At 34.8% G+C, this 12476-nt stretch overlaps 4 protein-coding genes and 1 long non-coding RNA gene across 10 annotated transcripts; 3 read left to right on the forward strand and 2 right to left on the reverse strand.

The window, feature by feature from the left end:
- The first annotated feature begins 187 nt into the window (after window positions 1-187).
- On the forward strand, window positions 188-4958 carry LOC139113763 (lysophosphatidylserine lipase ABHD12). Of its 5 annotated transcripts, none has more exons than XM_070675162.1 (10): window positions 225-364; window positions 939-1072; window positions 2888-3006; window positions 3094-3199; window positions 3275-3474; window positions 3577-3712; window positions 3789-3906; window positions 4020-4181; window positions 4265-4392; window positions 4482-4958. In XM_070675162.1, the coding sequence occupies exons 2-10, from the start codon at window positions 1005-1007 to the stop codon at window positions 4516-4518; spliced, it is 1074 nt and encodes a 357-aa protein (XP_070531263.1). In that variant the 5' UTR covers window positions 225-364; window positions 939-1004; the 3' UTR covers window positions 4519-4958. The 5 variants fall into 5 exon arrangements, with proteins under 5 accessions (XP_070531264.1, XP_070531263.1, XP_070531262.1 ...); XM_070675161.1 differs by having other exon boundaries at window positions 237-364; window positions 925-1072; XM_070675163.1 differs by lacking the exon at window positions 939-1072 and having other exon boundaries at window positions 188-364.
- Window positions 4943-7529, reverse strand: LOC139113766 (DGAT1/2-independent enzyme synthesizing storage lipids). 2 transcript variants are annotated; one of them, XM_070675173.1, is made up of 6 exons: window positions 6900-7026; window positions 6665-6803; window positions 6223-6317; window positions 5739-6100; window positions 5465-5668; window positions 4943-5387 (listed from the first exon to the last, which is right to left on the reverse strand). In XM_070675173.1, the coding sequence occupies exons 1-6, from the start codon at window positions 6925-6927 to the stop codon at window positions 5280-5282; spliced, it is 936 nt and encodes a 311-aa protein (XP_070531274.1). In that variant the 5' UTR covers window positions 6928-7026; the 3' UTR covers window positions 4943-5279. The 2 variants fall into 2 exon arrangements, with proteins under 2 accessions (XP_070531274.1, XP_070531273.1); XM_070675172.1 differs by lacking the exon at window positions 6900-7026 and adding an exon at window positions 7049-7529 and having other exon boundaries at window positions 4944-5387.
- Window positions 7530-8598: 1069 nt separating this feature from the next.
- Window positions 8599-9855, forward strand: LOC139113775 (uncharacterized). Its single transcript, XM_070675183.1, has 2 exons — window positions 8599-9070; window positions 9354-9855. Exons 1-2 carry the CDS (start codon window positions 8891-8893, stop codon window positions 9837-9839), a joined length of 666 nt encoding a protein of 221 aa, XP_070531284.1. The 5' UTR covers window positions 8599-8890; the 3' UTR covers window positions 9840-9855.
- On the reverse strand, window positions 9112-10004 carry LOC139113776 (uncharacterized). The gene is made up of 2 exons (XR_011547765.1): window positions 9864-10004; window positions 9112-9740 (listed from the first exon to the last, which is right to left on the reverse strand). It is a non-coding gene; the product is annotated as an uncharacterized lncRNA (long non-coding RNA).
- A 653-nt stretch (window positions 10005-10657) lies between these two features.
- Window positions 10658-11768, forward strand: LOC139113768 (uncharacterized). The gene is made up of 2 exons (XM_070675175.1): window positions 10658-11410; window positions 11592-11768. The coding sequence occupies exons 1-2, from the start codon at window positions 10658-10660 to the stop codon at window positions 11610-11612; spliced, it is 774 nt and encodes a 257-aa protein (XP_070531276.1). The 3' UTR covers window positions 11613-11768.
- The last annotated feature ends 708 nt before the right edge of the window (window positions 11769-12476 follow it).

Consider the following 12476-nt stretch of genomic DNA (forward strand, 5'->3'; position numbering starts at 1 on the left):
CTTTCACTTTAGGTGAACCTCAACGATCGACGGTGCCGCGACGTGCCGCCGAGACGTCAGTCGGTGTCGTGTTCTCGGGGTTATTATTAGTTGTTAGGTTCGAAAACCTGGCGCGCGATTAAAAATACTTTGATCGACCATCGGGATATTTTCACGACGGCGTGACGAAACTGAGGTTAATGCGTCGGCCCGGTGCTTTCGGACGTCGTGACGTAAGCTCGCGCAACGGTCGGCTCTATGAATAGCCCGTTGCACGGACACCTGTCGAACTCGCAGCGCGACAAAGGCCGCGCCTCGATAACGCTCCGTATCGTCCCGCCGTAATAATGGTGTATTGGCTACCGAAGAAGCGTTTCGTGAGAAGGTACACTCCCCCCCACGTCACCATTAAAACTGCATGCACCGATGTTCTTTTCCCCGAACGAGCCGATTCTTTTTTCCGGGGATTGATCGGGGGGTCCCTTTAATCGATAGGCACCACGTAACTTTTTACCACTCTGGTTTACAATGTATCTTTCGCAGTTGCGTTTTGTCGGAAGCTATAGTCGCTAATCTACATACTGATCTATACTAATCGTAGACCTTAGTGGCCTTAACACTTTGAAAGTATTATGTAAAAAATCATATCTAGTGGAAACAAAGGTATTTATACAGAAAAGTAAGTTGTTTTTTTTTTTTTTTTAATTCTAGTAAAAAGAGATAAGATGCCTGCATATATAAATAATAAAAAAAATCTAATTCAATTGGGAAGTTAATTCACATATAACGATTATATCTATTATACATAAATGTCATATGTAAAGTGTAACAATTTTTTTATTGCAAAGATAATTTAGGTATCGTATTTTTGTCTAATTATTTTTATTGCCTTACATCCAAACATTATTTAACACAATTAACAATGAAACAATCTCTTATGACAAGTTTGTGGAATTAAGTTTGCTCGAAGAAGGGACGTGCCACGAGAAAGCACTGTAGAGAAACAGTAATCACTAACAGTCACGATGTCGCTGTATCTACCATTAGTGGCAATAGTACCAATTATCATCCTTGAGATTTGGTACATGGGAATGTAAGTGGTTTCATTGTATCTGTCAAAGTATTTTTGTATTCTTTTTGTTTGTTGTAACTGTGCATCGTAATGTAGCTTGCAAGCTTATTTAAGCAAAGTGATATACCATAAATGTGGCTCCTTTGTTGGAAAAAAATGTCTGTCAACTCGACTTCTCAATGTGTCAGCTTATTGCGATAAGATGTAATAGATTCCGCAATCGTTTTTGCCGGCCACAACAAACAAGTAATATAGAAGTTGATTGTCACAAGTTAACTCAAGGAAATGCCAATCTTTCATCACAGTTAGTCGTTTCTCCCTATTGAGGAAAGAACTTCAGTCTTGGAAATTCCTCTGCTTTAAAAGGAAGAAAAGGACTTTGGATGTTTTTGTAGATAAATGCATTGTCAGCTGTTGCAAACGCGTAAAAGTAAATGACTTATCGAAGAAAGAATAACATGGAAAAAAGTTGCATAGCATTTTTGTTCTACTCAAATTAAGAAATATGAAAATAATTTAGATACATAGTTCAATTTAAATCTAGCTTTGTTGCGCTTCACAATTTCGTTCAAGTATCTTATAACTGATAAATGTGATTTACGTATTAGTACAGAATGTGGTTTAATAAAAAGCTATAAACTTACGTAATTAATAGCAATCTCTGTCGTTAAAAAAAATTTATGTGTACAAATAAAATAAAACTGAGTGAAAAAAAGTGAAAGAAAAGAAAAAGCCATTAAATTTTATACGATAAATAAGACGAAGTATGTGTAAGATTTAAAAACTATAAATTTTGTTTTTCTATGTAATTTTTAAGTGTATAATTATATAAGTGTAACGATATAATATCAACAAATAATTGCATAAATTAGAGGAAATTTATATTCTATGTCGTCATCAAGAGATAAGATAATATTTTGTGTCATAAGTGTATCTTATGAATTAAAAATTCGTGAAAAAATATAAAATTCCGTGACTGCTATGAACATAATAAGGTATAATATAAATATATCACGTTTTTAAAACTTTAGTTTTTTTATATTCGAGTAGATTTTATCTAAATATGTATATTAAAGTATTTTTTTTTTTTTTAGCTATTGCAACTACTTAATTTTTGTATCTATTGCTACTGTTTCTTTGTTTTATAATTTTTTCAAGCTTTTTTTATTGCATGCGCAAACTGCTTAAGTAACATTACAACACATTTTTCTGCTTATAAAAAATTAATTTTATAGTTTGTAAAAAATATGCGAGTTTTAGTGTAAAAAAAAAATGTTACAACTGAACAGTTAACTACAAAACGTTACGTACAAGTTGAAATAAAAAAGATTAATGTTTGAAACATGATTTTAAATCGTTGAACAGTAATAAAACGTAATTAATAATTATCAATAAGTCTTTTCACGTACATTTTACTATTCAACAATTTAAAATTATGTTTAATTTCTTTTTATTTTAATTTGGGCTTATGCAAAATTTTTTTTTTAGTTAACCACTAATGCTAATAGTTATAACATTTACGCTAAAGATAATTTCTTATCGAAAATCGAAATGTATGTATTTTTATCTGTCGTTAATAGCTTGCGATACGTGTTTAATGTTGTAAGCCAATTCAGCTTTATCTTAGAATTATGGAATGTATGCGTCACTTTATTTTGAATACAACTCATACACTTAAAGATTTTTTTTATAGATATATTTTATCAATTTTAATTTAATATCATAATTAATTGCACGAATAATGACAGATGAAAACTTTATTAAATTATTAATTATCCATATATTTACTGTTGCTTATACGCGCATTTATATTCATGTATAAATACTATATTATAGATGCCTAACATGGACTATGAAGATATCTATAATGGTGTACCTTATTATATTTGGACTTCTGCCTGTAATTTTTCATTATTCTTATACTTTTCAAAAAAAGATACTTTTTTTAAACTTTGGTAAGTAATTAATTAGTGTATAAGTAATGGAAAAGATTATAATTTAATAGCCTCAGTAACTCGTAAAAATTTTTAAATTGATTTTAGTACAATGGCCGCTTAAAATAAACTTTTCCAATCCAGAATTGGTTGGATTAGAAGGCGCTAGAAATTTTTACTTGCAAACTGATCAACAAGTTAAGATAGGTGCATGGTAAGTGATTAGCATAAATCGTACATAAAGACTGTTTTATATATAATATTATATTAAGTGATATTCTCTTTACAGGCAGATATTACCACGATCTTTATTAAATAACTCCATTCCTACAACAGATGAAGCTTATGAAGCAGTTTTAAGTAACGCTAAGCAGCCTGTATTCTTGTACATGCATGGAAACAGCGGCAATAGAGCAAGTTCGCATAGACTTGAGCTTTACAAGCTTTTTCAAGATCTGGATTTTCATGTTATATGCTTTGATTACAGAAGTGAGTATCTAACATTTATATTTTACATTTTGAAACAATTAATGTAATAATCCTGTTTTACGTTTAAAAAGAAATTTTATTCAAGTTTTTTTATCAATTCAGGTTACGGCGATAGTGATGTAGTTGAGCTTTCCGAGGAGGGTGTAGTTGTGGATAGTAAATATGTTTTCGAATGGGTAATGAAAAAAGTTAATGGTTCAGCTCCAGTATTCGTATGGGGTCACTCTTTAGGGACTGGGTAAATTGGTTTTGAATTATATTTTAAATTAAAAATAATTTCCTTAATTAACTATGTAATTTTATTTATATGACAGAGTCTCCACACACGTACTAGCTCTGTTAGCTGCTGAAAATATTCAACCAGCGGGATTATTTTTGGAAGCACCGTTCAATAATATACAAGATGAACTAACGGAACATCCGTTTGCACAGGTATGCTTTAATTATCTTTTTAAATATACCTGTGTGTGTTGTGTGGGGGGGGGGGAGGTATCATACTTTTATTTCTAATAAACGTATATAAATTTTTATCTGCTTTGATGCAGATGTTCAAGCACTTACCATGGTTCCATTGGATGGCTGTTGAACCATTTTATAAAAATAATTTACGATTCGAATCTGATAAGCATATTGGTAAGATAGATTGCCCTATTATGATACTACATGCTGAAGACGATGGCGTAATTCCAATTCATTTGGCAGAAAAAGTATGTTATTATTCTATTTCTAAACTTTTTATGAGGATATAAATTGTCATTAATTAACATTAACGAGCATTTTTATATTTTAGCTTTATCAAGCGGCATTGGACAGCTTCGGAAATAATACTAATCGTATCCAAATAATAAAAATCGATTCAGCCTATGGACTTGGACACAAGTACATTTGTAGATATAAGGAGTTACCTAATATAATTAAGTAAGCTTTCTAAATTTAATGTCATAATATATTTTCTCCTATATTTATATTATAATATCGATATTGTAATATTTAATTTTTTTTTTCAGGACGTTTATTAAAACGTATGGAAATTGGACTGAGTAATATTAATTTTGATTAAAATATCAAAATTAAAAATTCAGAAATTATATCATCAAATTTAACATCAGGGATTTTTTTATTTACAATATGAAAAGTATTACGTTTTCGATTCGTGTTAAAATCCTAGCAAAAGGTAAAAATAATCAAAAGATATACTTTCAATACTTTTATTTTGTATTTCTTTTTAATCTCATGATAATAGTTTTATGGGTATCCTTTGTTTTTTAATATTTATGAAAACTTTGGTATTTAATAACCTAGTGATTACCATATATGTACAATAAAAAAAAAAAAAACTGTGATGTTAATCTTTTAAGTCGTGCACTCAATTATTGTGTATAATGTTAATTTAAATGTATCAAATGTATAAATTATCAACACTATAAATAGTGTATAAACTTTTTAAATGTAATGTTACACGATATATATAGATATATAACACATTTTCATGTATTCACATTCCCTTGTTTCACGAAGAAATATTATTGAAAATATAAATTAACATTTTTTTTTGCAATAATCATGTATTTAAGTACAAATGTAAAATAAATATAAACATTTATATAATATTAACAGAAACATATATACATTATATAAATAATGACATTTTTTAACGAATTTTACCGAATACTTTTATTATACTCTTTTTCTTTTTAATACTATTGTCTAAAAAGAGAGTCTAACCAATTACATTAAAATTGCTAAAAGTATTGCATTTTATTAATCATAATCTTATTAATTGAGTACGTTAAAACAAGTTATCGTTAATCATTATCTTTCTCTGTGTTACGTATTCTTTCCACCAAAGCTCGCGTAATATTACCAGGTACTTTTTGATGTTTTGTTATTAAATCTCTAAGACTATCAGCAACCTGAAAGTATGTTAAAATATTTTCGAATATTAATTAAAAAATACATATATGTTTTACATTCTTTCAGAATCGTTTACCTTTATTTTCAACTCTTCAGGCGTAAGATTCTCGTCATATGGAATAGGTTTACCTATATATGTTACCAGTTTTACTGGAAAACCACCATAAATCGGTATAAGAGGAAGTTTTGTCTTGGCGTATATTTTCAACCATATTCTTCTTCCCCAACTCACTGTTCTAAATGCTTCTCTGAGATTTTTCGTAAAGAAAGGAACTATACTCTAACGAAAAACAACAATTACAATAGAAATGAAATCAAATAAAGTGTAAATTAAAAAAAAAAAAACTCACCACTTTTGCGTCGAGAGCAACCTTTGCAAAACCCAGTCTTTTCTTCCACATAAGTTCGTAATAGGAATCTCCGAATTGAGCTTCATACACGCCACCCGGAGAAATAGCGAGCATATTTCCCTCTCGCAAAATAGTGGAACACGTTTGCACTGTACCAGGTATAATTTTCAAAACGTCAGCGAATATAGACCAACCAGGAATCTTAAAGAGAAATCGATCTACTACCAGACGGATTAATTTTGAATTATATAGAAATATCTTGGATGCAAAATAATACACATCAACCGGAATAGCTCCATGATAATATATAAATAATACTGGTTTGTCCTGTGGAATATTCTCTAAGCCCACAATTTCATATCCTGTTAAAGAACCATACGTTATTTATATTTTAATAAACACATACACAAATCATGTAACCAAAAATTCATTAAATTAATTTAAATATCCAGTGAAATTTATTGATTATTACATTGCAACATACCATGCCAAATCCAACCGTGTGCATCCCAGGCAGCTGCAGCCATATGAAGAGCTGTTTCTCGCCATGCAGTACCGTAGGCATTCCTTAATCTAACCCTGAAAAAAAAAAAAAAAAAAAAATTTTTATGTATATATATATATATATATACTCGCGTAATAAGAGGCACAGTAATGCACTGGGCCTGTACTTTGTGCGAGGCACTACCATGCCTCTTGATAACATTTAAAAACTATTTTAGACATAATTTTGTCAATAAAAAAATTCTTTACAAATTAAAATTGCATTAAAAGCCAATGTATGAACAAGTATGCATTCATCACTCTCAAATTATTTTATTACAATAACTGATGGCATCAGACATCTGTTACAGTTGATGTTAATAAATAACATTACATTTTGATATACACATGTTTTTAATGGATACATTGTATTCCTTTCAAACCTGTGCAATTTGTAGATGTACAACATTAAAGCAGTTAAGTACAGCAGCAGCGCAATTACAAGCGGGAGTAGAAATGTTATAAGTAGTGGCATTAGGAGCCATGTCAGCCACAATGTAAAGTCCAAGTCAATGTACTGAACTGAAAATAAAATATATTTTTAAACAACTATGTTACATGTTTCAGTCAAAGGGCATTCTTATGATCAAAAACTTATAAATAAAAATGAATATCTACTCGTCATAACAGCCTCATATCTTTGCATGCACTTTCACAAATAAATCCTTTTAAGTATTATGGTAGAGGCAATATAATTGTTAAGTCAGCATTATGAACTTATAATAGCCACGTATGTGCTCAAAATTACGTTAACACAGCATTTTTACCTATAATATCCTCTACCATTGGCCACAGGTTGTACACGATCGAAAACATGTTTGGATTAATACAAAAAGAGACGTGGGACCAAAATACCTCATAGAATGACCGAGATTTTTTTATACTCTTGCAAAAAACACTTGTGTACTCATCGTCGTTACTTCAGCCAAGGATTGCGCTCATTATTTCCCAACACGTTCATTTACATACATATATCCGGTACAATTAGCATTCATTTAAATTCCTCCACTGAGGCTAATTATTACTGTAATTACAAATTATTTTTTTTTATTTTTCTACGATATCGTATACATGATGCTGACGGTCAATCGGCACGATTCCGAATCATTTTACGAGGCAATGGGACACCAAACTTCATCGCATGGCGCATCGTGAAACCGTTATTCAAAACTAAAACGAATCATGCCAATATGCATGTCACATCGTTGTCCCGACTTCCTAATCATCACATCGAAGCAACGACATTTATATAATAATATAATGTGGCCAATCAGTGTTTTCATATTGGAAAGCAGGGTAAAGTGGTGTGGATCGCCCATAATTTTTACTCTAGTACAGGTTTAATAATATCGCTCTCGCTCGCACGCGTTTGTTTAGATGCGAGCGTTAAGGACAGACATATATGCTGTTCGAACGCTAGCGTTTCGTCTGTTCTTTCCGCATACACCACGTGCTGTCTGTTCTTTCCGTATACACCGCGAACAATAATATATTCACGTGCACCGCGCGCCGACATAGCGTTTAAATGTAATGAAGTAAAAGTCATTTAGTAATGACATATTTTGAAAGAAAATATGTTTTCTATTTACTTAAACTAAAATTAAAATTAAAATTAAAATAATTTTAAAATGTTTAACATAAAATTTATTTTGTTACATTTTATTTTTGTATTTAATGTATTAAGATTTAAGATGATTTATCATCAATTTAAAGTAAAATTAATAATTTATATATTAAAATGGCCATGTAATAATACTGACGGTACTGTCTTGAGAAAAACTAAAGAAGTACTCACACAAATTCGCTCAACTGTTTCTTGGATTTGTGTGTGTGCTGCTTCGCGATTTTTAATTGTTAAACGTGCTACGATTGTTTGTCACTTTTCGTGGTTTTGCGAAGCGAAGCGGATGCGAAGTGATTATTGTAACAGTGAATTATAGTAGTAACGAAATGGCTCCAATCTTGTGCTCAAAAATTCGAGGACGAATTGTCGGACAGTAGCAGGTGGGAAGATCGGTAGCAGAAATTGCTGCTGATATTCCTTGCTCTGAACCTACTGTACGACGATGGATACGACGATTTACTGAAGACGGGGATCATGCTTTGCATGATCATCGTACAGAAAATCGTCGTCCTCGGATTACTACAGCAGAAGACCATCGTCGCTCGCGTTGTGGATCGTCCTTTTGGCACCGTCCAAGAGGCGATCAACGCAGCGGAAGTACATACGTGCAAGCACTATGCGACGATTCAAGTACGTACAAAAATATAAACGGAGCGCGATTCGATTGCGTGTATAAACGCGATGTTATGCGTGTTCCGAAGGCCGACTGTCAAGGTAGACCGCGTAGATGCGCGAGAGGGCAACGACCGGGCATCGTACTCGGCGCGGAATCGCGCGCCGAGGTGACAGAGAGACGCGGGAATACGAGAGGCAAAGGTGTCCACGCCGGGGCGAGACGACGGTGCGCATACCGGTTTTGTATACCGAATCACGAGCCGGTCGCTCCTTCGAACGTTGGTAGATTTCCGCCGTAAGCTACGATCAGGTCGGGGCCATCCTATCCATTTTTCAGTTCTCGCCACGTCGAAGCCGCACCGTGATCGTCATGTTCGCTCTACGCGGCCTCCTCGTTATCGCGATCTGTCGTACCATCGTTGCGATGCCCTCTGCGCCGACTAAATCGGTCTACGATCAACGGCAAACTGGTGACCTGAACGTGCAGATCGAGCTGAGCGACATTCAGGTGGTCGCGTTTCTCAGTTCCGAACTCCTGGATGATTACACGGTAAAGTCTTTTGCTTAGAAAAATGTGAGATCTTTTTAGACTTCTCTTTCCCTTGTCTTTATTCAAATCAAGCTGTTTGTCTTTTTTTTTTTCACGTTTTTTTTTTTCTCTGCTTTTAAAATTTTTATAACAAACCAGTAATTTACAAAGTTTTATTTTAGATATTCAGATATTTTATGTTATTTATCTTTATACGTTTTACACTGAATAAATAAATAATTTTAAGTACTCCTGATAAATGTCGATAATGGTCATCGTTGACATCGTCGTATTGTCTTCGCAGGACTATGATTACTTCTATGATTACGCCGACTTTACCGTCAAGCCAGGCGTTAGACCTACCACCAGTTCCACGACGGGGATCACTACGGAGAAAAATGATATCCTGCAGGAGCCACTTGAGTTGCAAACTTCAACATCTGTCGTCGACGTAACAAGTCCTCATCCGAGCGCGACGACGATATCAAAGGACGAAGGAATCCACGCCGATTTGTCGAATAGTACCGCGAGCGATACGTCACTTAAGGATCAAGAGACATCAAACGCTGATCCGTCGAATAGTGTTGTAAGCTCAACGCCGAATGTAGTTGATAATGATAAGAGTAGTCAGCCGGGCGTAGAGGAGGATGGCGCCGCAACAGCTCCTTCGACGGTAAAATCCGTTCCCTTCCTACGATCACAAAAGCGCTGTAGATCGGGATACGTTCCAAATGGCGATGGCCGTTGTCGACGAGCGAGTCGACCGTGGTTGACTCGCTTGTTGCCGTAAATATAATAATGCGAACAGACGTACCATCTCGATCAGTTATCCTTTAACTAATTTAACTGAACGAATCTGAGCAAAAGAAACCTAGGAGTAAACTCAGATATTAATGTTCTCTAAAGATGTGCCATATACGCATCCAGGTTACGCCTTCGCATAATCAAACGGACCCCACATTTGGTACTTTACGTAGCACGATGATCTCCAAGTACTTGGTGCGCTTCTTTTTACTCAGTAGTCCTGTACGGCAAATCACGAAATTTTTTCCTGAAAAATACTATGTGTTAGTGAAAACATTCAAGTGAGAACACGTATAAATATATGTATGTGTGTATATATATATATATATATATATATATATATATATATATATATATATATATATATATATATGTATATATACCATACACATTTCGCTAAGTTTGTAATTTGTTCCTTGTTCAATTCTTGACTCCTTTTAATCACGCTTCAATAAATATTGTTCGCAAATCGTAATTAGCACTGTTGAAATCGACTCTACTAGTAACAGCGTCAATATTAAGCTATCGGTATTATTCCCACGTGAATCAACACGTCTTATAATAATTCTGTGGCGAGATGGATCCCCCTATCATACAGATTCCGTGTACCGGTTCGTGCAACGGTCCTATAAGTATGGCAGGACCGCTACTCGCACGATCATCGCAGTTGTGGAAAGAACCTCACTCGTTTCGCTCGTGTTGCCCGAAGAGCATTGTACCGCGAGGTCGAACGACGTCGTAGCCTCCTATTTCTCTTTCACGCCCTACGACAGACACGTGCATCGAAACGTACGCATCACTAAAATGGCCCTAATACTATTTTTTCTCGTCACGACAATCATCACGTTCGTTGAGGTTCGTCCTGCACCAGCTAAATACGATCAACGGCAGGATGGCGAGTTCAACCTGCAGGCTCAGCTAGAGAATTTCCTCTTTGTCTTTGCTATTCCTACTAGCAACGACCACCTAGGCGATCTGGCACTGGGAGCTCTTGAAGCGATATCCCGATCAAAGGAACAAGCGCTAATCAAATCTGGTAAGGTAAATCGCCAAGAGGAACCTTACTCTTTGGAAATTGTACAGATCAGTGAGAATCACTCAAACAAGGAAAGCCCGGTGCGAAAGGCAGAAGGAGGAGACGCGGTAATATCGAGTGCCTTGGGTCAGCAGTCGATTTCTATCGGCGACGGGAGAGTCGCGAGAAATGTCAAAAGTTTTGAATTCCCGAAAAGTCGTCAAGTGCCGACTGTTCCAGGATACTTGTTAAACACAAGAAAGACCCTCGGACCTAAAAAGAGAACCGGCAGCCGGGCTCGAAATGTTATTGGTAACGTTTGGAATCCTAACAGCGAACCGGAAAGACCGGGAACGTCGTTGAAAAGGCAACTGCCTCGAAGGGAGGAAGAGGAGCCGCCTTTGTCAAACGGCGACAAGAACGATGTGTCTTCTGGAGTCCCTAAAGAGAAGCAGGAGCTGATACTGCTAGGCGACGGGGTCGAGAACTGTGGTCCGGGAAGGCATCGCGACGCATCCGGCATCTGTCAATTTGACGAATCGGTCGGTTCTCTTCTTTAGCTTTGAGCTTCCGTGACTGTAATTCTTAAATATAAAAAAAATATACTAATTATTATCGTGCGATTACTTGTCGTGGGAAATATTTTTCTATTTTCTATTTAGCATTAATTTTTTAATTATTAATATATTTACTGATTGAGAATAATTTCTCTTTGTTCATTAGTGGAAGAGTCATACGAGATAAAACGAGAAGAACAAATACGGTTTATAACACAGGAATTATTTCATCAATTTAGCAGGTAAAACGCGCTGAATACTAGATTATTATCGTTTTATATAAAGTGTACACGTATCAATCTTTACACAGTATATATTTGTTAAGCTACTTTATCAATAAAATACTTGTGCAGCAATAGCAATGTGAATATGTATCTAAATATAAGTGCACCCTGCAAAGAAAATTTTATTAGAAATATAATTTTTTTAATTAATTACAGCATTAGAAATTTTGCTTTTTCTTTCAAATAAAATTTTTAGAAATCAGAAGTATAAGAAAATTATCTCGATGCTTTTTTCTTCTATATTTTTCGTGGTTTCTACTTTCTTATTCTTTTCTTATCGTCGCGATATATGAATAACATGTGTTGGGAATTAAATCCTTACCCTAAAAATCCCATAAAACGTCATCCTCGAGATTTTTTGGAAACAAAGGTCGTTTTCCAAGGACCGGCGGCGGCGATTCGGTTTCCATCGTGAAGGCAAAAACCTGGGCAAGAGGAAAAGAGAGAGAGAGAGAGAGAGCGCGCAAGGGCAAGGTTACGGTAATAGGCGCCAAGCTGCGAGATCGGGGAAACGAACTCACCGCGAACGGCCACGATAGGACGTTGCCCTTTACCAAGATTGGCGACTGTAGACCTGCCTGCGTGTGCGTATACGTGCGTATATATATTTACGGCCTTACGTGAGACAACTATTACGCTCTGTCTTTGGCATCAACGCTTCCTTCTTCTCGTTCTTCTTTTTTCTTTGAATAAAACTGGTTATCATTTGATTTAATGCGCGATTGACATGTTGTTGAAGAGCAGTTAGTCCCATCGTATTTTTATCC

Source organism: Cardiocondyla obscurior, linkage group LG03, assembly GCF_019399895.1.
Source record: "Cardiocondyla obscurior isolate alpha-2009 linkage group LG03, Cobs3.1, whole genome shotgun sequence".
Classification (NCBI taxonomy): domain Eukaryota; kingdom Metazoa; phylum Arthropoda; class Insecta; order Hymenoptera; family Formicidae; genus Cardiocondyla; species Cardiocondyla obscurior.

What these genes read in the sequence shown, in the direction of transcription:
- LOC139113775 (XM_070675183.1), top strand. Translation starts at nt 8,891, where the DNA reads ATGTTCGCTCTACGCGGCCTCCTCGTTATCGCGATCTGTCGTACCATC. An exon ending in AACTCCTGGATGATTACACG is followed by an intron (nt 9,071 to 9,353) that starts GTAAAGTCTTTT and finishes TTGTCTTCGCAG; the next exon opens with GACTATGATTACTTCTATGA.
- LOC139113768 (XM_070675175.1), top strand. Translation starts at nt 10,658, where the DNA reads ATGGCCCTAATACTATTTTTTCTCGTCACGACAATCATCACGTTCGTT. An exon ending in TCTGTCAATTTGACGAATCG is followed by an intron (nt 11,411 to 11,591) that starts GTCGGTTCTCTT and finishes TTTGTTCATTAG; the next exon opens with TGGAAGAGTCATACGAGATA.
- LOC139113766 (XM_070675172.1), bottom strand. Translation starts at nt 7,097, where the DNA reads ATGTTTTCGATCGTGTACAACCTGTGGCCAATGGTAGAGGATATTATA. An exon ending in AATGGTAGAGGATATTATAG is followed by an intron (nt 6,804 to 7,048) that starts GTAAAAATGCTG and finishes TTTTATTTTCAG; the next exon opens with TTCAGTACATTGACTTGGAC. An exon ending in CTGAAGAGTTGAAAATAAAG is followed by an intron (nt 5,388 to 5,464) that starts GTAAACGATTCT and finishes ACATACTTTCAG; the next exon opens with GTTGCTGATAGTCTTAGAGA.
- LOC139113763 (XM_070675162.1), top strand. Translation starts at nt 1,005, where the DNA reads ATGTCGCTGTATCTACCATTAGTGGCAATAGTACCAATTATCATCCTT. An exon ending in GGTCACTCTTTAGGGACTGG is followed by an intron (nt 3,713 to 3,788) that starts GTAAATTGGTTT and finishes TTTATATGACAG; the next exon opens with AGTCTCCACACACGTACTAG. An exon ending in GAGTTACCTAATATAATTAA is followed by an intron (nt 4,393 to 4,481) that starts GTAAGCTTTCTA and finishes TTTTTTTTTCAG; the next exon opens with GACGTTTATTAAAACGTATG.